This window comes from Scyliorhinus canicula, chromosome 6, assembly GCF_902713615.1.
Source record: "Scyliorhinus canicula chromosome 6, sScyCan1.1, whole genome shotgun sequence".
NCBI lineage: Eukaryota > Metazoa > Chordata > Chondrichthyes > Carcharhiniformes > Scyliorhinidae > Scyliorhinus > Scyliorhinus canicula.
In genome coordinates this window covers 196,416,978-196,439,994 of record NC_052151.1, presented here as the reverse complement: position 1 = coordinate 196,439,994, position 23,017 = coordinate 196,416,978, and the positions used below count along the sequence as shown (strand labels likewise).

Genomic DNA, 23,017 nt, shown 5'->3' with positions numbered 1-23,017 from the left:
AAAAAGCTTTGGGATTCACCTTCATCCTACTTGCCAAGGACATTTCATGACCCCTCCTAGCCCTCCTAATTTCCCGCTTAGTACCTTCCTACTTTCTTTATACTCCTCAAGGGTTCGACTGTCCCCACCCTTCTAGACCGTACAAAAGCCTACTTTTTATTTTTAGAACATTGGACATAGAATATAGAACAGTACAGTACAGTACAGGCCCTTTGGCCCACGATGTTGTGCCAGCCATCTAAGATCAACCTAACCTACACTCCTTCAATTTACTGCTGTCCATGTGCCTGTCCAAGAGTCACTTAACTGTCCCGAATGACTCTGACTCCACCACCTCTGCTGACAGTGCATTCCACTCACCCACCACTCTCTGTGTAAAGAACCTGCCTCTGACATCTCCCCTAAACCTTCCTCCAATCACCTTAAAATTATGTCCCCCTCACGACAGCCATTTCCACCCTGGGGAAAAGTCTCTGGCTATCCACTCTATCCATGCCTCTCATCACCTTGTACACCTCTATCAAGTCACGTCTCTTCCTTCTTCGCTCCAGTGAGAAAAGCCCCAGCTCCCTCAACCTTTCTTCATAAGACATGCCCTCCAGTCCAGGCAGCATCCTAGTAAATATCCTCTGCACCCTCTCCAAAGCATCCACATCCTTCCTATAATGAGGCGACCAGAACTGGACACAATATTCCAAATGTGGTCTAACCAGGGTTTTATAAAGTTGCAGCAAAACCTCGCGGCTCTTAAACTCAATCCCCCTGTTAATGAAAGCCAGCACACCATACGCCTTCTTAACAACCCTATCAACCTGGGTGGCAACTTTGAGGGATCTATGTACGTGGACCCCAAGATCCCACTGTTCCTCCACATTTCCAAGAATCCTGCCTTTAACCCTGTATTCAGGGTATTCAGGGGCAGCAGGGTAGCATGGTGGTTAGCATAAATGCTTCACAGCTCCAGGGTCCCAGGTTCGATTCCCGGCTGGGTCACTGTCTGTGTGGAGTCTGCACGTCCTCTCCCTGTGTGCATGGGTTTCCTCCGGGTGCTCCGGTTTCCTCCCACAGTCCAAAGATGTGCGGGTTAGGTGGATTGGCCATGCTAAATTGCCCATAGTGTCCTAATAAAAGTAAGGTTAAGGGGGGGGGTTGTTGGGTTACGGGTATAGGGTGGATACGTGGGTTTGAGTAGGGTGATCATGGCTCGGCACAACATTGAGAGCCGAAGGGCCTGTTCTGTGCTGTACTGTTCTATGTTCTATTCAGCATTCAAATTCGACCTTCTAAAATTTATCACTTCACATTTATCAAGGTTGAACTCCATCTGCCACTTCTCAGCCCAGCTCTGCATCCTGTCAATGTCCTGTAGTAACCTGCAACAGCCCTCAACGCTATCTACAACTCCACCAACCTTTGTGTCATCGGCAAACTTACTAACCCACCCTTCCACTTCCCAGACACCACAAGTCACCGACCTCCAGGCGGAATACTTTCCTTTTTGACGAGGTTCACAATATCGCTCGTTATCCAAGTTATCGCTCAACTTCCCTTACTTATCCTTCGTTTTCTCTCAGGAACATGACTTCCCTGAATCCTAAGCAATTGTCGCTTGAAAGTCTCCCACATGTCCGACGTTGATTTACCCTCCAACAGCCACCCCAAATCCAAATTCATCAATTCCTGTCTAATGTTATCGTAATTTGCCTTTGCCCAGTTTAGCACCTTAACACGAGGGTTACCCTTATCCCTATCCAATAATACCCTAAAACCTACAGAATTGTGGTCACAACTCCCAACTGAAACCTCAACCACCTGTCCTGGCTTATTCCAGGTCCAGTACTACCCCTTCCCGAGTTGGACTATCGCCATATTGCATCAAGAAGCCTTCCTGGAGAACGAGAGGAAAATATGAACCAAAGAAAAGACAGCATCTTAGAACAAGAAGGTTCCATCCGCTGATGAAAGTGCTGGTTGCAGAGTCATAGAATCACAGAATTTACAGTGCAGAAGGAGGACATTCGACCCATCGTGTCTGCACTTGCCCTTGGAAAGAGCACCGTACCTTAGCCCACACCTCCACCCTATCCCCGCAACCCAGCAACCCCACCTAACCTTTTGGACACTAAGGGGCAATTTATCTTAGCCAATCCACCTAACCTGCACATCTTTGGACTGTGGGAAGGAACTGGAGCACCTGGAGGGAACCCACGCAGACACGGAGGAGAAAGTGGAAACTCCACACAGCCAGTCATCCAAGGCTGGAATTGAACCCGGGAGCATGGAGCTGTGATGCAACAGTGCTAACCACTGTACCAATTGTGTTGTATCAGACAGTAGATGTACATCTACCATATGTGGAATGGACTGGTTGAAATATTACCTGGACTCTCTAAAGTGACAAAGGTCGGAACAAGGTCAAGGAATTTGGAAGTTCCATGTGTTTTAGGTATGGGAATGATAAATAACTGAAAAGAGTAGTGATTCCTTGCAAAATTGCCAGAAGGGATCATTTTGTGAGCACAGCTGTCGTATCTAGTGAAATACCTTTATAATTGAGCTGACATTCGATGAAGAAAGCACATATGAATCTTGACATGGAAAACGACAAAGCCATCATATTTGAAAAAACTGCAAACTAACAATTTACAGTCTGGACACTATTAGATCCCATTAATGAATCTCTTGTAAAGAAATTAGGGAAGTGCGGTTAGCAGCAGAGCAGGAGTCTAGAAAACAAAAAGTTTATTGTGTTAAAGTTGCATCGGCAATTTGGTCATCCGTCTTCCCAAAGATTAATAATTTTGTTCAGGGATGCGGGTATAAGAGATGAAGAACGCACCAAACTTTAAAAACCGATAGATGTGATATATCTAAGAAATATAGAAACACACCATTGCAACCCATAGTGAGTATGCCCTGAGAGATGGATTTTAATGAAGTTGTGGCTCTGGATCCTAAGGTCAGGGATAAAGGAAAGACCATTTTCATTTTTCACTTTGTAGACTTGGCAATGAGGTTTAGTCAGTCCATGATTATACATAGTAAAGAAAAAAAAATGCAAAAAGCGGAATAGGGTGCATTTATTGCAGAAGGTAAAAAGTACATATATGCATTTGTTATGGTATATTGTAAGTTACGCCAAAATTAAATTTAAATAATTTGTTACTTTAACTATTTAAGTGTGAATTGAATTTTAATTGGTTAATTAGATTACCATTAGGTTACCATTGGAGCTTAACACTGTGGTTGACAAGACCCTCAACTGTGACTCTCCCTTTTTCTCCATTTCCACCCTTTCTTTCCCTCCCAGAACCACGATTGGGTTCCCCCCGCCCCCTCCCCCCACCATCCACCTCAGCAGCCTCCACATTCAACGGATCATCTTCCACCATTTCTACCACCTCCAGTATTATGCTAACACCAAACACATCCAGTCTCTTCATACCTTCAGCATTTTCTCGGTGAAACCCTGACCCACTCCTCAATCACTCCGGCAGCATCACTCCTTCGTATGGCACCTTCCCATGCATGTACAGGGGCTAGAACACCTGCCCTTCTACCTCCTCTCTCCTTACGAGTCAAGGACCCAGACCCTCCTTCCAATTCACTGCACTGAATGTGATGCTCACAATGCAGTCTTTCCAACACTGGGAATGCCAAACGGAGATTGGGTAAACGCTTTATGCAACACCTCCATTCAGTCTGCAAGCATGACCCCTTGCTTCCGGATGCCTGTCTTTTGAATTCACCCTTGTTCTCTCACTTTAACCTCCCTGTCCTCAGAATCCTGCAATGTTTTATTGAAGTTCAACATCAGCTCAAGGAACAGCACCTCATCTTTCAATTAGTCACTTTCTAACCTTCCAGGCTCAGTACTGAGTTTCAGATTGTAATCTCTGCTCCCATTTTGCTTCCTTTCTATTCACAGGTTTTAAGTTTTGGTCTCATTTTATTCTTATTTTTTGCTTTTGGATGACTTTTCTGTTGATTATTTTGCTATTGATACCTCCTCCAGACATATCGTTTGTTTCTTTACTTGTCCCATCATCATTCCCTTAGCTCTTGCATTACCAACTTTTCGATCATTTAATCCCTCTGCTACCTTCTCACTGAGTTAACCCTTTTATTCTTTATCCAACCTCTCCACTTTTTTCCTTGCTCAAAATCTGCTCCATTTCTAACTTTTCCCAATTCTGTTCATCCACAGAGGCTCCCAGATCTGAACAGAATAGAATAGAATCCTTATAGTGCAAAAGGAGATCATTCGGCCCATCAAGTCTATACCGACCCTCTGAAAGAGCACCCCACCGAGGCCTAAAGCCCACACTATCCCCATAACTCCACCTAGGGCCAATTTATCATGGCCAATCCACCTAACCTGCACATCTTTGGACTGTGGGAGGAAACTGGAACACCCGGAGGAAACCCACGCAGACACGGGGAGAACGTGCAGACTCCGCACAGACAGTGACCCAAGGTCAGAATCAAACCCGGGTCCCTGGTGCTTGAGGAAACAACGTTAGGGGCAGCAGGGTAGCATGGTGGTTAGCATAAATGTTTCACAGCTCCAGGGTCCCAGGTTCGATTCCCGGCTGGGTCACTGTCTGTGTGGAGTCTGCACGTCCTCCCCCTGTGTGCGTGGGTTTCCTCCGGGTGCTCCGGTTTCCTCCCACAGTCCAAAGATGTGCGGGTTAGGTGGATTGGCCATGCTAAATTGCCCGTAGTGTCCTAATAAAAGTAAGGTTAGGGGGGGGGGCGTTGTTGGGTTATGGGTATAGGGTGGATACGTGGGTTTGAGTAGGGTGATCATGGCTCGGCGCAACATTGAGGGCCGAAGGGCCTGTTCTGTGCTGTACTGTTCTATGTTCTATGTTCTATAACCACTGTGCACCCTGCCGCCCGATATTACCAGCATTTTCTATCTTTTTAAAAATTAGTACCAGAGCCTTCTCTTTTCTTTCAAGAGGAACAGTCTGCGCAGTCTCACCTTTGACCTGCATTGTTTTGACAGAAAGAAGAGATAACCATAACTTGCTGTGCTCATTAAAGCCAGGGCATTGTGGATGCAGTGCTCAGAATTGGGCCTTCCTTCTGCCCATTGTCTCCAGGGGGGATGCCAAGCTCATCTGACTAATCTCCAGCAGCACACTCACTGATTCCAGACATCCAACAACATCAACCATGGAAGCCCAATAAACAATTTACTGCACAGCAAATGGAAAAGAAACAGACGAGCATCAATAATTGTGAAAATACAATAACAGGCGCTTAATTGAAATTATTTAGCAGTCAGCTTTGAAACAATGATCGGACATCAGTGTTAATTGGTTGCATTAAAAGGGGAAACCGTGCGGGAATATTAAATCTGCACCATTCGCAGTTATTCCGGCTTTGCTGTATTTTTACAGAAACCTCCAGAGACAGGAAATAATACAAAACCAGCCATGGTCAACATGGTGAGAGACCCCACAAAAATACTTAACATACATGTAACATGAACACATCTTCCGTAGCATTGCTCAAGGTGAGATAAGGGACATGGTGAAGGGTGGGGTGATGAGGAAAGTGGGGGATGGGGAATGAGGGGAGTGGAAGATGGACCCTTGTATTAGAACCTGCAGCAAGAGGAAACAACATCCCTACATCTAGTCTGTCCAGCCCTGTCAGTGAATGCAGGCCTAGGCGACCCATTTTCTCCTCGCACGACAATCCTCCCATCCCAGTCTGATGAACTTTCACTGCACCCCCTCCATGGCAAGTATATCCTCTCTTAAGGAAGGAGAACAAAACTGCACACGATACTCCAGTCTCAGAATGTGAGACAGGCCACTTCGGATTAAGAGGAGAAACCTCTGCGCTCAGAGGGTGGCAAATCTGTGGAATTCTCTACCACAGAGCTTTACGGAGGTCAAATACCTGTACAGCTACATTAAGGCATCCTTGCTTCTGTACCTCTTACAATTAAGGCTAACCTTCGTAATTATTTGCTGTACCTACATGTTTGATTTATCGTAGAATTTACAGTACTGAAGGAGGCCATTCGGCCCATCGAGTCTGCACCGGCCCTTACAAAGATCACCCTACTCAAGCCCACGTATCTACTCTATCCCCGTAACCCAGCAACCCCCACTTAACCTTTAGGATTGGATTGGATTTGTTTATTGTCACGTGTACCGAGGTACAGTGAAAAGTATTTTTCTGCAAGCAGCTCAACAGATCATTCAGTACATGGAAGAAAAGGGAATTAAACAAAATTCAAGAAAATACATGAGAATACATAATAGGGCAACACAAGATATACAATGTAACTACATAAGCATTGGCATCGGTTGAAGCATACAGGGTGTAGTGTTAATGAGGTCAGTCAATAAGAGGGCCATTTAGGAGTCTGGTGACAGTGGGGAAGAAGCTGTTTTTGAGTCTGTTCGTGCGTGTTCTCAGACTTCTAAATCTCCTGCCTGATGGAAGAATTTGGAAAAGTGAATAAGCCGGGTGGGAGGATCCTTGATTATGCTGCCCGTTTTCCCCAGCAGCGGGAGGTGTAGATGGAGTCCATGGATGGGAGGCAGGTTCGTGTGATGGACTGGGCGGTATTCACGACTCTCTGAAGTTCCTTGCGGTCCTGGGCCGAGCAGTTGCCATACCAGGCTGTGATGCAGCCCGATAGGATGCTTTCTATAGTGCATCTGTAAAAGTTGGTAAGGGTTAATGTGGACATGCCGAATTTCCTTAGTTTCCTGAGGAAGTATAGGCGCTGTTGTGTTTTCTTGGTGATAGCGTCGACGTGAGTGGACCAGGACAGATTTTTGGTGATGTGCACCCCTAGGAATTTGAAACTGCTAACCATCTCCACCTCGGTCCCGTTGATGCTGACATCAACTTATCTAAATTGCCGTGGAGCCTTTTAACGTCCTCTTCACCACTCACATTCGCACCCAGTTTCATGTCTTCGAAATATTGCATTTGGTCCCCACATCCAAATCACTGATGTATATTGTGAATTGCTGGGGCTCAAGCACTGATCCCTTTGGGACCAAACTAGTCACTGCCTGCCACTTAGAAAAATACCCATTTATTCCTACTCTGTTTCCTTTCTGCGAACCAATTTTCAATCCATGCTGACATATTACCTCCAATCCCATGTGCTTCAGTTTTGCACATTCACCTCTTATGTTGGACTTTCTCAAAAGCTTTCTGAAAATCCAAATGCACCACATCTACTGGTTCTCCCTTATCTACTCTACTAGTTACATCCTCAAAAAACTCCACTAGGTTCGTGAAACATGATTTCCCCTTCATAAATCCATGTTTAATCCCATATTTTGTCTAATCCCATATTTTCTAAGTGTCGTATTATCACATCCTTTATAATCGACTCTTCAATCTCAAATCATAATTCATTTGTAACTGTTGGTTTGTCAAAGTATACTTTTGTCTTACCTTATTGCTTTGGGATTCATTTGCTTCTGCTTTGATTTCTCATTGACCGGGGGTGACTGTTTAAGATTAGCTCGTGCATGCAAAGGTTACAACTGATAATAAGCTTGGCTCGTGTCTTTGTGGTCAAAGATTGTAGGGTAGATTGATATGTGCAAAACAGAATGTGAACGACTTGTTCAACCATTTCTCCCCAACATACTAGTTCTCTGAGTGTCCTTTATCACACTGTTGAATTGTTCAATGCGACCATTCGATTGTTGTTTGTAGTGCAATTTCAGATGGTGATGAATTCAGTAACTTGCTCGGAAATCTGAACTGACTGGAAACAGATTGTTGTGATAGTCTTCAAATCAGGAGGATATAGGCGGGATGGTCAAATGGGCAGAAAAGTGACTGATGGAATTTAACACTGAAAAATGTGAGGTGATACACTTTGGAAGGATAGTTTAACAAGGAAGTATTCAATGAATGGCCTGACACTGGGAAGTTCCGAGGAACAAAGGGACTTTGGTGTGTTGTCCATAGATCTCTGAAGGCAGAAGGCAGGTAATTGGCTGGTGGGAAAAGCATATGGAACACTTACCTTTATCAATCAAAGCATAGATTACAAAAGCAGGGAGGTCATGTTGGAGTTGTACACTGCCTCCTCATTCTCACCCTGTGCCTTCCCAGGCTGCTCATCACATCCATCTATGGCATATGGATCTGCCTCGGTATCCTCATCCTCAAGTAAGTATCTCCCTCATCAGTGCCATATTGTGCAGAGTGCAGCATGCCATGACAATAAGCAAGACACACTTGGGAGGGTATTGTAGGGACTCCTCTGGAATGGCCCAGACAGCGGAACCTCATCTTCAGTGGCCCTATCGTCCTCTCAACCAGTGCCCTTGCAAATTCGTGACACCGATTGTATCTCTCTTCCACCTCAGTCCTCAGGTGCTGGAGTGGCATCATGAGCCACCTTTTCGATGGATGCCGTTTGACACCTATAAACCAACCATCCAGCGAGCCGGAGCCATGAACTACTTTGGCAACTGGGAGTGTCTCAGAATTATTGAACTACTTTGGCAACTGGGAGTGTCTCAGAATTAGTGCGTCATGAAGCTGCCAGTGTACCTCTCACAGACATGAGAAATTTGTGTCCTGTTGTCATAATATGACATAGGAATGTGAAGTAAATGTCAAAGTTCTGCCATGCTGCACGTTAGTATAGTGGTTAGCACAGTTGCTTCTCAGTTCCAGGGTCTCTGGTTCGATTCCTGGCTTGGGTGACTGTCTATGCTGAGTCTGCACAGTCTCTCCGTGTCTGCGTGGGTTTCCTCTGGGTGCTCCGGTTTCCTCCCACAGTCCAAAGATCTGCGGGTTAGGTGGATTGACCATGGTAAATGGTAGTGTCCAAAGATGTGTAGGTGAGATAAGGGGTTAATGAGTGAAGTACTCCTTCAGAGGGTCTGTACAGACCCGATGGGCTGAATGGCCTCCTTATGTACTGTCGGGATTCTATGATTCTGTTTCTCATTTACATCTTACTATCTTATGTTTGTGACCTTGCTTTTCGAACCATGCACAAGTGGAAGCATCTTCTCCATGTGTACCCTATAATATTCCTTCATCAATTCTCAAGACCTCTATCAATCACGTTCCATTTATGCCTGAATCCAAGCATCTTTAACTGAATTGAATTTTCTGATCAGAAGACAGCAGCCTAATTCGATGGGACTACTGGAACTGTTCTTGTCTCACACTTTTGCTTAACACCTTTGTGATCAAGCATTTACATGTCCTTTCTCCTCTTCTAAGAGGCACTGTCGCCGTCAGATATTTGCACACATAAGCTGAGTTCTTTTGAAGTCCCATTGAAGGTGCAACTTGCATTTTGAGTCCAGTGTATAACACCATTATTTTAAAAACAAAAGCACTTTCAACACAAACATTACTTTTTGCCATGTCCATCACTGGAAATATTCTGACAACAAATAAAACTGTACAACTTCCAGGGGAGAACGGGAGGGGACATGGAAGGTACTAGAAAAATGAAAATGCAAAAAGTGTACAGTATGCTTCTGCGGTTCGAACTAAACTTTGTAGTTTTAATAATTAAACAGCACAGATTATGAAAGAGCTCCATGCAAACCTATTACTTTGAAAAATTTGAAAATCCTTCAAACTTTAAATGTAGCATTTTACTTAATGCATGAATCAACAGCTGGATTCTAACCAATCGCAAATGTGTCTATGTAACCCACCAAGGGTAAAATTTACTCATATCACCATTGAAGTACTTCATCAGTTCCGTAAAATGAACACAGAAAGGATTCATTCGAAATGTTGCCCAACTCGTGTGATAAATAATTAAAGAAGATAAAGGTAATACATCAGGGAGTCTTGGATAATTGTACCTGCTTTACAATTTTCTCCTCCATGCGGTGATGAGCAGTGACATTTCACTTTCCCAATATCCAAATCCTCACAGGTGGCCCCATTCGGGCAGGGATCATCTGCACATGACACCACCATTGCTATGGAGACTGTTGTCAGGGAGATGGCAGGACCATGTGCAGAGGAGGAAATAATTGATGGCCAGGCATCTGGAACAAAAGAAAAGTGTGTCAAACATGACAGCACAAAAATGAGACCTGCCATCAAGCAATGTCGCATTTTAAGATCACTAAAGGGAAACATATTTTAGGATGATATATCTGTGAGAAAATATAATAAAAATGAATAGCCTCATTGTAAGTTCCTCTATTAATCATTGTGTCCTGTCTTACCTTACAGTCATCTTCATTCGAGTGATTGATCACAATGAGGAAATAATATTGCACGGAAATGAGAACAGGTTAGATTAAATTAGCTTTCTTGCTACTTCTGGTTTTGAATATCTTCCTTCACTAAACTATTAAAAGTAAATATCAGAAATACAGATATAAATGTTCTCTTTCATTTATACATGATTGCTGCAAAGTGTGCACCAGTAAAAAGTCAGACATGATTGAGAGCAACTCACGGGAACAGTTAGTAGGTATGAGAGGGAAGAGATTTTTTTTGCGAGGACAGTGAGCGAAGCAGATGAACTCAATCATGATAAAATAAAAGCAGTTCCACGTTTTGTGAATCCTTAATCCATAAAACAGCTTGATTGATCAGACCCAGTCATCCCATTTCTATTAACCTTATGAAAAAATTCATAGATAGTACATGGAAAATGGCTTGTTTCAAGTAGCTAAATGCTTTGGGATGGGTGGGGTGAGGTGGAGGCAGAAAGGTGCAAAAGGAATGGCAATGTTGAGGGGATGAGTAAGAGAGGGGAGGAGACACCCAAGGTAGGGAAAGCACAATGTTTCCTGGTGTGAGACAATGGGTCCATCTTCCTCCAAGGCATCACAGGAAAATGGAAAACAGCTTACCTGGTAAACCCTCTGCAGATGTCCCAGTCAAGGCTGGCATTACGTGTCAAATGCAGGGCGGTTTATTAAAATCTCATCATGGTCCCAGAATCCCTGCAGTGTAGAAAGGAACCAGTCGGCCCATCGAGTCTGCACCGGCCTATAAAAATACCTTACACAGGATGTGCCCTAACCCTGTAATCCTGCCTCACCTGCACATCATTGGAGTACCTTACCCAGGACCCGCCCTATTCCTGTAATCCCACCTAACCTGCACATCTTTGTACACTCTGCGGCAATTTGGGGTGTATGGTGGCGCAGTCGTTAGCACTGCTGCCTCACAACTCCAGATTCTATTACAGCCTCGGGTGACAGTGTGTGTGAAATTTGTACGTTCTCCCTGTGTCTGCATGGGTTTCCTCCCACAGTGCAAAGATGTGCAGGTTAGGTGGATAGGTGGATTGGCCATGCTAAATTGGCCCTTAGTGTCCAAAAAGATGAGTTTGGTTACTGGGTTACGGCGATAGGGTGGAGGTGTGGGCTTAAATGGGGAGTCCTTTCCAAGGGCAGGTGCAGACTCAATGGGCTGAATGGCCTCCTTCTGCACTGTAAGAGGGCATCCAGCAGAGGGCAGCAGAGCGGAGCCGCTGATTGGCTGTTGCGGGGAAATTTTGCATCATTGCATTGCGGTCACTGTATCCAGAGGGTGTACCTGGGAAAGAGACCTTCCATGTTCAAGTGAAGGCAAGCATCCAGCAGAGGGCAGCAGAGCGGAGCCGCTGATTGGCTGCTGCGGGGAAAATGTGCATCAGTGCATTGCGGTCACTGTATCCAGAAGGTGGTTTGTGGATGAGCATTTGTCAAGTGACAGTTAAACCCCAAACACTTCTTCACTTTTCCCCTCCCTACCTCCTCCTCTAACCAAAAAAAAAAACAATCACTGTAAGGATCCCAGACGAGTAAAGATCAAGAGGGAGACTCGAGGGCAGGTAGAAGTAGAAAGAAGTTGAACCGTGACGTCACAGCCAGCAGGTAAGTGATTGGCTGGTGACTGGTAAGTAGTTTTGCTTTTTCCTGAGGTGTGTTGATAAGGTAAGGTTTTTCTATTTCTATTTTTTGTATTGTGTGATTGGTAACAATTTTTCTTTTTTTTTCCTTTTTCATTTATCTATTATTTGATATTATAGTTGGACTAAGTTAAGTTTAAGATTAAAAATGGCAGGAGATCTCAGACCCATGTTATGCTCCTCTTGCTCAATGTAGGAGCTCAGGGACATGTCTGATGTCCCTCGCTCCTGCACATGCAGGAAGCTGCAGCTCTTGTTAGACTGCACAATGGCTCTGGAGCTGCGGATGGACTCACTTTGCTGAGGAGGTTGTGGATAGCATGTTTAGCGAATTGGTCACACCACAGATTAGGATTGCTGAGGGAGAAAGGGAATGGGTGACCAAAAGGCAGAGAAAAAGCGGGAAGGCAGTGCAGGTGTCCCCTGCGGTCATCTCCCTCCAAAACAGGTATACCGTTTTGGATACTGTTGGGGGAGATGGCGCACCAGGGGAAGGCAGCAGTAGCCAGGTTCATGGCACCATGGCTGGCTCTGCTGCACAGAAGGGCGGGAAAAAGAGTGGAAGAGCTATAGCCATAGGAGATTCAATTGTAAGGAGAGTAGATGGGGGGTTCTGTGGCCAAAAACGAGACTCCTGAATGGTATGTTGCCTCCCAGGTGCACGGGTCAGGGAGTTCTCAGATCGGCTGCAGAACATTCTGAAGGGGGGAGGGTGAACAGCCAGTTGTCGTGGTGCATATAGGCACCAACGATATAGGTAAAAAACGGGATGAGGTCCGACAATCAAAATTTAGGGAGTTAGGAGCCAAGTTAAAAAGTCGGACCTCAGAAATAGTAATCTCAGGATTGCTACCAGTGTCACGTGGTAGTCAGAGTAGAAATGAAAGAATAGGCAGGATGAATATGTGGCTTGAGAGATGGTGCAGGAGGGAGGGGTTCACGTTTTGGGACACTGGGACCGGTTCTGGGGGTGGTGGGACTTCTACACATTGGACGGTCTACACCTGGGCCGGACTGGAACCAATGTCCTTGGGGGTGCTTTTGCTAATGCTGTTGGGGAGGGTTTAAACTAATGTGGCAGAGGGATGGGAACCAAATGAGGAGGTTAGTGGACAGTAAGGAGGTAGTAACTAAAGCCTGTAAGGAACTAGATCATGAAGTCAGCGTGACTAAGGGGAAGAGTAGGTGGGGAGCAGATGATAAATGCAAAGGGACTGGTGGTCTGAGGTGCATTTGTTTTAATGCAAGAAGTGTAGTAGGTAAAGCAGATGAACTTAGGGCTTAGATCAGTACCTGGGAGTATGATGTTATTGCTATTACTGAGAATTGGTGGAGGGAAGGGCATGATTGGCAACTAAATATCCCAGGATATTGGTGCTTCAGGCGCGATAGAGAGGGAGGTAAAAGGTAAAAGGGGTGGCGGAGTTGCATTACTGGTCAGAGAGGATATCACAGCTGTTGCTGAAGGAGGGCACTATGGAGGACTCGAGCAGTGAGGTGATATGGACAGAGCTCAGAAATAGGAAGGGTGCGGTAACAATGTTAGGGCTGTACTACAGACCTCCCAACAGCGAGCGTGAGATAGTTACAAATATGTAAACAGATTATGGAAAGATGTAGGAGCAACACGGTGGTGACTGGGATACACTTAGTGTCAGAGGTCTAGATGGAGCAGAATTTGTAAGGAGCATCCAGGAAGGTTTTCTAGAGCAGTATGTAAATAGTCCAACTCGGGAAGGGGCCATACTGGACCTGGTGTTGGGGAATGAGCCCGGCCAGGTGGTTCAAGTTTCAGTCGGGGTTTACTTTGGGAATAGTGATCACAATTCCGTAAGTTTTAGAATACTCATGGACAAAGACGAGAGTAGTCCTAAAGGAAGACTGCTAAATTGGGGGAAGGCCAACCATACCAAAATTCGGCAGGAGCTGGGGAATGTGGATTGGGAGCAGCTGTTTGAAGGTAAATCCACATTTGATATGTGGTTTGATATGTAAAGAGAGGTTGATTAGAGTGCAGGACAGACATGTCCCTGTGAAAATGAGGGATAGAAATGGCAAGATTAGGGAACCATGGATGACAGGTGAAATTGTGAGATTAGCTAAGAGGAAAAAGGAAGCATACATCAGGTCTAGGCAACTGAAGACAGACGAAGCTTTGGAAGAATATCGGGAATGGAGGACCAATCTGAAACGAGGAATCAAGAGGGCTAAAAGGGGTCATGAAATATCTTTAGCAAACAGGGTTCAGGAAAATCCCAAAGCCTTTTATTCATATATAAGGAGCAAGAGGGTAACTAGAGAAAGGGTTGGCCCACTCAAGGACAAAGGAGGAAAGTTATGCGTGGAGTCAGAGAAAATGGGTGAGATTCTTAACAAGTACTTTGCATCGCTATTCACCGAGGAGAGGCACATGACGGATGTTGAGGTTAGGAATAGATGTTTGATTACTCTAGGTCAAGTCGGCACAAGGAGGATGTGTTGGGTATTCTAAAAGGCATTAAGGTGGACAAGTCCCCAGATCCGGACGGGATCTATCCCAGGTTACTGAGGGAAGTGAGAGGAAATAGCTGGGGCCTTAACAGATATCTTTGCAGCATCCTTGAACACGGGTGAGGTACCAGAGGACTGGAGAATTGCTAATGTTGTCCCCTTGTTTAAGAAGGATAGCAGGGATAATCCAGGTAATTATAGACTGGTGAGCCTGACGTCAGTGGTAGGGAAGCTGCTGGAGAAGATACTGAGGGATAGGATCTATTCCCATTTGGAAGAAAATGGGCTTATCAGTGATAGGCAGCATGGTTTTGTGCAGGGAAGGTCATGTCTTACCAACTTAATAAAATTCTTTGAGGAAGTGACAAAGTTGATTGAAGAGGGAAGGGCTGTAGATGTCATATTCATGGAGTTCAGTAAGGCATTTGATAAGGTTCCCCAAGGTAGGCTGATGGAGAAAGTGAAGTCTCATGGGGTCCAGGGTGTACTAGCCAGATGGATAGAAAACTGGCTGGGCAACAAGAGATAGAGAGTAGTAATGGAAAGGAGTTTCTCAAAATGGAGAACTGTGACCAGTGGTGTTCCACAGGGATCCGTGCTGGGACCACTGTTGTTTATGATATACATAAATGATCTGGAGGAAGGTATAGAGGTCTGATTAGCAAGTTTGCAGATGATACTAAGATTGGTGCAGTAGCAGATAGTGAAGGGGACTGTCAGAGAATACAGCAGGATATAGATAGATTGGAGAGTTGTGCGGAGAAATGGCAGATGGTGTTCAATCCGGGCAAATGCGAGGTGATGCATTTTGGAAGATCCAATTCAGGAGCGAACTATACGGTAAATGAAAAAGCCCTGGGGAAAATTGATGTAGGAGAGATCTGGGTGTTCAGGTCCATTATACCCTGAAGGTGGCTGCGCAGGTCGATAGAGTGGTCAAGAAGGCATATGGCATGCTTTCCTTCATCGGAAGGGGTATTGAGTACAAGAGTTGGCAGGTCATGTTACAGTTGTATAAGACTTTGGTTCAGCCAATTTGGAATACTGTGTATAGTTCTGGTCACCACATTACCAGAAGGATGTGGATGCTTTGGAGAAGGTGCCGAGGAGGTTCACCAGGATGTTGACAGGTATGGAGGGTGCTAGCTATGAAGAAAGGTTGAGTAGATTAGGATTATTTTCATTAGAAAGACGGAGGCTGGGGGGGGGGGGGGGGGGGGGGGGGGGGGGGGGAGGGGGGGGGGGGGGGGGGGGGGGGGGTTCCTCATTGAGGTCTACAAAATCATGAGAGGTATAGACAGGGTGGATAGCAAGAAGCTTTTTCCCAGAGTGGGGGACTCAATTACTAGGGGTCACGAGTTCAAGGTGATAGGGAAAAAGTTTAAGGGAGATGTGCGTGGAAAGTTCTTTACGCAGAGGGTGGTGGGTGCCTGGAACGCATTGCCGGCGGAAGTGGTAGAGGCGGGCACGATAGTGTCATTTAAGATGACATTTAAGAGGGATACAGATCCTTAGAAAATAGGCGACAGTTTTAGACAGAGGATCTGGATCGGCACAGGCTTGGAGGGCCGAAGGGACTGTTCCTGTGCTGTAATTTTTCTTTGTTCTTTGTAAATTCTATGAATTTGGCATGGCCAATCCACCTAAAGTACACATGTTTGGACTATGGGTCCATCCTAACTGACTCTTCTCCATGCTCCTTGACAAGTTGTTGTTTGCTATTTTACTTTGTACGAAAATTGACAATTGAGTTTACTGACATAACAGCGAATCTGCCTCAAGAAGTTATTCCATGAACGTGAACCACTATGAGATATGCCAGCTGTGCCTTCAGCTGTCTGGGCTGCCTGTAATGCTCATGCATTCGCTCCCTGAACCTTTCAACGTCTCTGCCTTTTCCCTTTTACATTCATTGTGTGTGGACATCACTAGCTAGGCCAGCATTTGTTCTCCATCCTCTAGTCCCTTGAAAAGGTAATGGTGAACCACCCTTTTGAACTGCTGCAGTCAATGTGGTGTCAGTACATCCACAGTGCTGTTAGGGAAGGAGTTCCAGGATTTTGACCCAACGGCTGTGAAGGAATGGCGATACAGTTCCAATTCAGGAAAGTGTGTGTGCCTTGGGAGGGGTATTTGCAATGGTGGTGTACCCATGAATCTGCTGACCTTGTCCTTCTAGGTGACAGAGGTTTGGAAGGTTATTTCAAAGGAGCCTTGCTGAATTGCTGGAGTGAATTTTGTAGATAGTACACATGCCTGCCATTGTGCATGAGTAAATCGGTGGCAGGGTTGCACAATGGTTACTTGAGAGGAACTGCTGGAAAATCTCAGCAGGTCTAGCAGCAATTGTGGGGAGAGAAAAGAGCTAACGTTTCGAGTGCAGACGACCCTTTGTCAAAGCTTGGACTCGAAACGTTAGGTCTTTCCTCTCTCCACAGATGCTGATGGACTTGTTGAGATTTTCCAGCATTTTCACTTTGGTTTCAGTTCCAACATCCACAGTAATTTGCTTTTATTTTGCACAATGGTTAGCACTGCTGCCTCACAGCTCCAGGGCCCCATGTTCAATTCCAGCCTCAGGTAACTGTGTGTAGTTTGTACTTTCTCCCCGTGAATGAATGAGTTTTCTCTGGTGCTCTGCTTCCCTCCCACAGTCCAAAGATGAGCAGATAAGGTGGATTTGCCATGAGCAAAGAACAAAGAAAAGTACAGCACAGGAACAGGCCCTTCGGCCCTCCAAGCCTGTGCCGACCATGCTGCCCGTCTAAACTAAAATTTTCTATACTTCCAGGGTCCGTATCCCTCTATTCCCATCCTATTCATGTATTTGTCAAGATGCCCCTTAAACGTCGCTATCGTCCCTGCTTCCATCGCTTCCTCCGGCAGCGAGTTCCAGGCACCCACTACCCTCTGTGTGAAAAAAGTGCCTCGTACATCTCTAAACATTGCCCCTCGCACCATAAACCTATGCCCCCTAGTAATTGACCCCTCTACCCTGAGACTATGCACTCTGTCTATGCCCCTCATAATTTTGTAGACCTCTATCAGGTCACCCCTAACCTCCGTCGTTCCAGTGAGATCAAGCCGAGTTTATTCAACCTATCCTCATAGGTGATAAAATTACCCCTTAGTGTCCAGGGATGACCAGGTTATGTGAGGTTACATGGATAGAACTGGGGAATAGGCTTAGGTAGATGCTCATTCAGATGGTTGGTACGGTAGCATTGTGGATAGCACAATCGCTTCACAGCTCCAGGGTCCCAGGTTCGATTCCGGCTTGGGTCACTGTCTGTGCGGAGTCTGCACATCCTCCCCGTGTGTGCGTGGGTTTCCTCTGGGTGCTCCGGTTTCCTCCCACAGTCCAAAGATGTGCAGGTTAGGTGGATTGGCCATGATAAATTGCCCTTAGTGTCCAAAATTGCCCTTAGTGTTGGGTGGGGTTACTGGGTTATGGGGATAGGGTGGAGTTGTTGACCTTGGGTAGGGTGCTCTTTCCAAGAGCCGGTGCAGACTCGATGGGCCGAATGGCCTCCTTCTGTCCTGTAAATTCGATAAGAATGTCTTCTACTTCTGGAATATTTCAAAGACTCTTATCATAGTCATGGTTGATATACCATGTGCTTATAATCCGTTGTCTTTCTATTATTATCCGAGCATCAATCATGGCACAACGAACTTCTGCCATTGCTGGAGGGTGGGTGGTGCATATAGGTCTGCCTGGGTGAGTCTAAAATGTGGGAGCATTTGATTCCCATTCCCTTGTTGATCTTTATTTTCTTCTCCTTGCTTTGGAAAAGGTATCCACATGACAGTATGGCCGTGGCGTTAATCCTACAGGTCCTCAATCTTAACAAGGAATGTCCCCCTCAAACTGGGTTAGGTACTTTTTGGCGCAGCCATTTGGGCGCGGCCGTTTTGGCGCCAACCCGTTTTGGCGCCAAAATAACATTTCTTTATTATTAGCCTCAGGTGAGTTGGCTGGTGCGGGTGCGTTGAGTTGGGTGCTGGTGCGTTCTATCACCATCTGTTTATATATTGGGGTTATATATTGGCATTATTGACGTTTTGGCACCAAAATAACATTTCTTTATTTGTGAATGAAACTGTTCTTAAATTTGAAAACATGGATGCTATCGAGTACTTGAGGAGCCTTGCTCATAATTACCAAATGAACTAAACTAAAGGTTTTTTAACTTTAGTTTTTAACTAAATGAACTAATTTAAGGTTTTTAACTAAATGAACTAATTTAAGGTTTTTAACTAAATGAACTAATTTAAGGTTTTTAATTTACAATAAAGATAAAAGAATACATGAAAGTGTTCTTAAATTTGAAAATTTGAGTACTTGAGGAGCCTTGCTCATAATCACCAAATGAACTAAATTAAATGAACTAATTTAAGGTTTTCTGTCGTCTGCGCCCAAACGGCCGCGCCAAATTGGCTGCGCCCAATTGTCCCATGGCGCCCAAACGGCTGCGTCCTAAACGGCCGCGCCAAAACGGCCGCGCCCAATTGTCCCATCCCCCTTAAACTATTGTGGTTGTGATTCTTTTGTTTTTTTTGTGTATTACAGGAGGGTTTTTGTGTTGTTGACTCTATCCTACTTTGCGACCATGCAAAGTTCATTGGCAATGCTGTTGTTCATAAGGAAACTACGAACATAGTTTAATTTGTTCAATCCACCTGATACTTCAGAGATTGTCAAATGACAACAACAAACACAAATTGCCAGGAGGGAGCAAAGCTCCAGAAGACGAGAGAGAGTATTAGCTAGGAGTTACATTACCAACGAGAAATGGGAATCAGCTAAAAGACAGGTCCAATATCATGCACCATACAGATGTATGATGAAAGAGTTTGGTAACATTATGCTGTATGAAGTGAGTTTGCAGAAACCTCTCCAGAGGTTCGACCTTCAGAAGATCTTGAGAGCTATACTTTGGAATGGAGACCAGAGACAGTGACGAGTTTAGATTCTGTTTCTGAGGACGTTTCAATGCCTGAAATGACGGATATTGAAATAACTAGTCCAAAAGCACCATCTACAGAAAGGAATGAGATCCCCTCTGAGGTCGTAAGTAGCTGAGTTCATGAATGCCAAATTCAACCAAAAATATAGACGTCCGCCACAGAGTGCCTTACTGACTTGTATATATGTATAGAAATTACATATCAGGGCATCTGTTGTATAGTTGTTAATTGTTGTAGTTGCAATAATGAAATAAAGAGGGAAGGGTGTTATATATCTGGGAATACATTATTGCTGGTTCTGCGTCACGTGATGTGGAGTGACGTCAGCAAAGTGTTTGCGTGGGCTTTAAGCAGATCACCATCTTGATTGTATCAGTAACACCCATAAAAAACCTCTCCATGTGTTTTAAAAGAATTCAAAGTGTGGGCACCCTCATACCTTTTCTCTTTGCGACAACAGGAAATGTAGCAATGCCCAAGACTAAATGCACCATGGAAACAGGGATCAAATATAATCAAAGCAAAGAGTGAACGTGCTACGGAGTGAAGTTTAACCAAAAATATTGAAAATGCGAGAGGATTTGCCTTTTAAACTAATAGGATGGTATGTAAATGGAATATATTGTTGGAATGGACATTGGAATAAGAAACCTAAAGGGGTTTCAAGAAAAGACCAGATAGTTTCTTTGCCAAGAAGTTGGATTTAGGGTTATTTCAAATTGTACTAATGGAACAAAATGGATATGTTAGCCATAAGGGCTGAAGGTTTTTAGTTTAGCCATAAGGACTAAAGATTTTTTTCCCCAACTGAAAGTGTTTGTTACTAAGGAGACATGTGTAACATAGTGAGGAAGGCGAGCAGAAAGTGCAAACTGCAAAAAAAAGTATTTATCTTGGGCTGGATTCTCTGCCCCCTAATGCCGAAATCGTGTTCGGTGACGGGGCGGAGAATCCGTTTTCCCGCACAAAAGCTATTCTCCACCCCGCTAAAATCGGCGTACTCGTGGAGTATAAAGGGCCGAGTATCCACCGACTCAGTCCATTGCCTGAGAGCTGTCCCGCTATTCTCCGTCCCCAACCGGCCAAATTCCCGACGGCATGATTTTAATATGGTCCTGCCGTTCGGGAACCTTGTGTGGCGGCAGCGGACTCAGTCAGGGCTGCCACAGTCGGGGAGGGCCAACCGGAGGGCAGGCGGGGATTCATTCGGGACTGGGGGCTATGTGTGCGGGCGGTCCGGGGCGGGCGAATGGTCGATGCGGGGCACTATTTTGGCGGTACAGGTCCCTGGGCTGAGTCCGCCATGGAGCACGGCGCTGCCGCTGGAAGCCTCAGCCTTGCGCATGCGCGGTCTCTGACCTGGACGTGCGGGGGGGGGCCGTATCGGCAGCTGGATCTGCGAGCTCTACGTCGGCTGCCTGCTAGCTCCCTGCAAAATGGTCAATCTGTGGCTTTTGATGCCAGTTTTCCTGGCGTAAAAGACCACCATTTTCACGACAGCATGGGGACTCAGTCCCAAAAATGGAGAATTGTGTCTTACTCTAACCATGAGATGACAATAAAGCAAATAGTTGAGAAAAAAATCTGCCGATAAAGTATTCTAGACTTGCAGGTGAGTGTTGACCACTTTCTCAGATCTTCCATTGTTATAGAAAGAACAAGTTCTTGAACACCTGAACAGCACTGACACAGTCACATTTAATACAGGGCATTAAGAGGCTGCCAGGCCCAAAAATGGAATTCAGTAAGTACTTGGAGGGAAAAACAGAAGCAAAATTTTCATTATTGCACCAACTTGTCGATGGGGAATAATTCCAGGTCAAACTAGCACAACCTTCCCAGAGTACAAACTGTTACTTCCTTCCAGCCACCAGTGTCGAATATCCAACATCAGGTTTTACTTAATTATGCCCTGAATCCCCTATAAAAGCAATTATTTTCATCATCACAAAATTTATATATTCAGTCTTTGTGGAAGGAAAACCGGTACATACCAGTTCAAAATTACCAGCAAGTAAGTATTGCTGGAACAACTACTATTGGAGTTCTATTTTCAGGTACACAAGACCAAGTATGTGAACATGTCCTGTTGGGAAGGATTCAATCATCTATCAGCATCAACCAAATCTTCTTCCCAAATGGACCAAAAATGCCAACGGTCACTCACTTATCACCATCCAATGAATCCTTTCCTTCACTCCAGTATTTTATTTGTTTCATTTGGACCCGTTGATTCAAAAATTTTCAGGTTAGGTGGATTGGCCGTGCTAAATTGTCCCCAAGTGTCCAAAGCTGTGCAGGTTAGGTGGGGTTATGGGGATAGGGAGGGGAAGTGAGCCTAGGTAGGGTGCTTTTTCAGAGAGGTGTAGATTCAATGGGCAAATGGCCTCCTTCTGCACTGTAGGGATTCTTAGGAAGTGGTCCAGGGTTCACTGGTCCTGTTTCTCGCTGAGTCAAGTATATTGGCCAAATTAGGCTTGAGAAAGCTGAAGTAGGTCATCAGCTACTTCTGCACTGTATGTTCTATGAGCGAGCGCTTTCAAAACAGTGTGTGAAAGAACATTCCATAGTCCACATTGTTGTGCATCAACAGAAATGTTGCCACCCAACTTAAATGTTTTGATGGATGGCAAAGTGAATCGGCTACTACACGAGGCAGACATTGAACAAGTTGCCCTTTCAGAATTTTAGTACAAGTTGCTCAAAAGTAAGGAGCAATTTTTATATGCCTTGCCAACAATACCTTACAGTTTGGCAACCTTGACACCCCAGAATTCAGTGACACATCAACAGATGTGTTTCGCTACAGGGAGAGGGCGTGGGGAGGCAGTGGTATAGTGGTATTGTCACTGGACTAGTAATTCAGAGTAATGCTCGGGGGACCCAGTTCAAATCCCGCCACTGCAGATGGTGAAATTTGAATTCAATAAAAATTTGGAATTGAATGTCTAATGATGACTGTGAAACCATTGTCAATTGTCGTTAAAAACCCATTTTGTTCACTAATGTCCTTTTGGGAAGGAAATATGCTCTCCTTACCTGGTGTGGCCTACATGTGAGTGCAGACCCACAGCAAAGTAGTTGACTCTTAACTTGCCCCCTCAAGGACAATTAGGCATGAGCAATAAATGCTGGCACAGCCTGCGACACCCACATCCCACGAACAACTAAGAATAAAGAACAAAGTTACGCTCATTTAAATATGTTGCCGCTTGATGCTCCTGAGGCCCGGAAATGAATGCCCATGCCAGGGAGACCGAGCGGGACCAGGCATAAGAGCACCTGAGGAGGTCTCCAAGGCTATCAGAGGTCCCCAGGTGGTCGGGCTCTTGGCAGGTGATACCCTGGCACCCGGGTACCTTGGCACTGCCATCCAGGCACCTTCTTCCTCATCAGTGCAGCAAGTTAGATAGTTCCGGCCTCAGTGTGTCTTTCCCAACCAAGGCAAAACAAAAGAGTCCCGTTTGTTAGCTGGGTTATTCGCGGCAGTGCAGGCGCTGAGAAACACCCCGGTATTCGCGCCCAAAATAGCCCTGTTGTTTTTTGGGTATTAAATTGTTCCCTTTGTCTCCCTTTTCTAAACGGATGTAAAATAAACAAACCTGGGGTACCATTTTGTGTGCCAGCTCTCGCACCCGATTTTCTGCACTGCCTTACGTGGAG

General features: G+C 45.2%; 1 protein-coding gene across 18 annotated transcripts in view; it reads right to left on the bottom strand.

Moving 5' to 3' along the window:
• eys (eyes shut homolog) overlaps positions 1 to 23,017 on the bottom strand; it is a 3,376,609-nt gene that overhangs the window by 803,141 nt on the left and 2,550,451 nt on the right. For all 18 annotated transcript variants that reach the window (XM_038800705.1, XM_038800706.1, XM_038800712.1 and 15 more), the window contains one exon: positions 9,840 to 10,028. In XM_038800705.1, the coding sequence (XP_038656633.1) occupies positions 9,840 to 10,028 (189 nt within the window). The remainder of the gene's footprint in view (positions 1 to 9,839; positions 10,029 to 23,017) is intronic.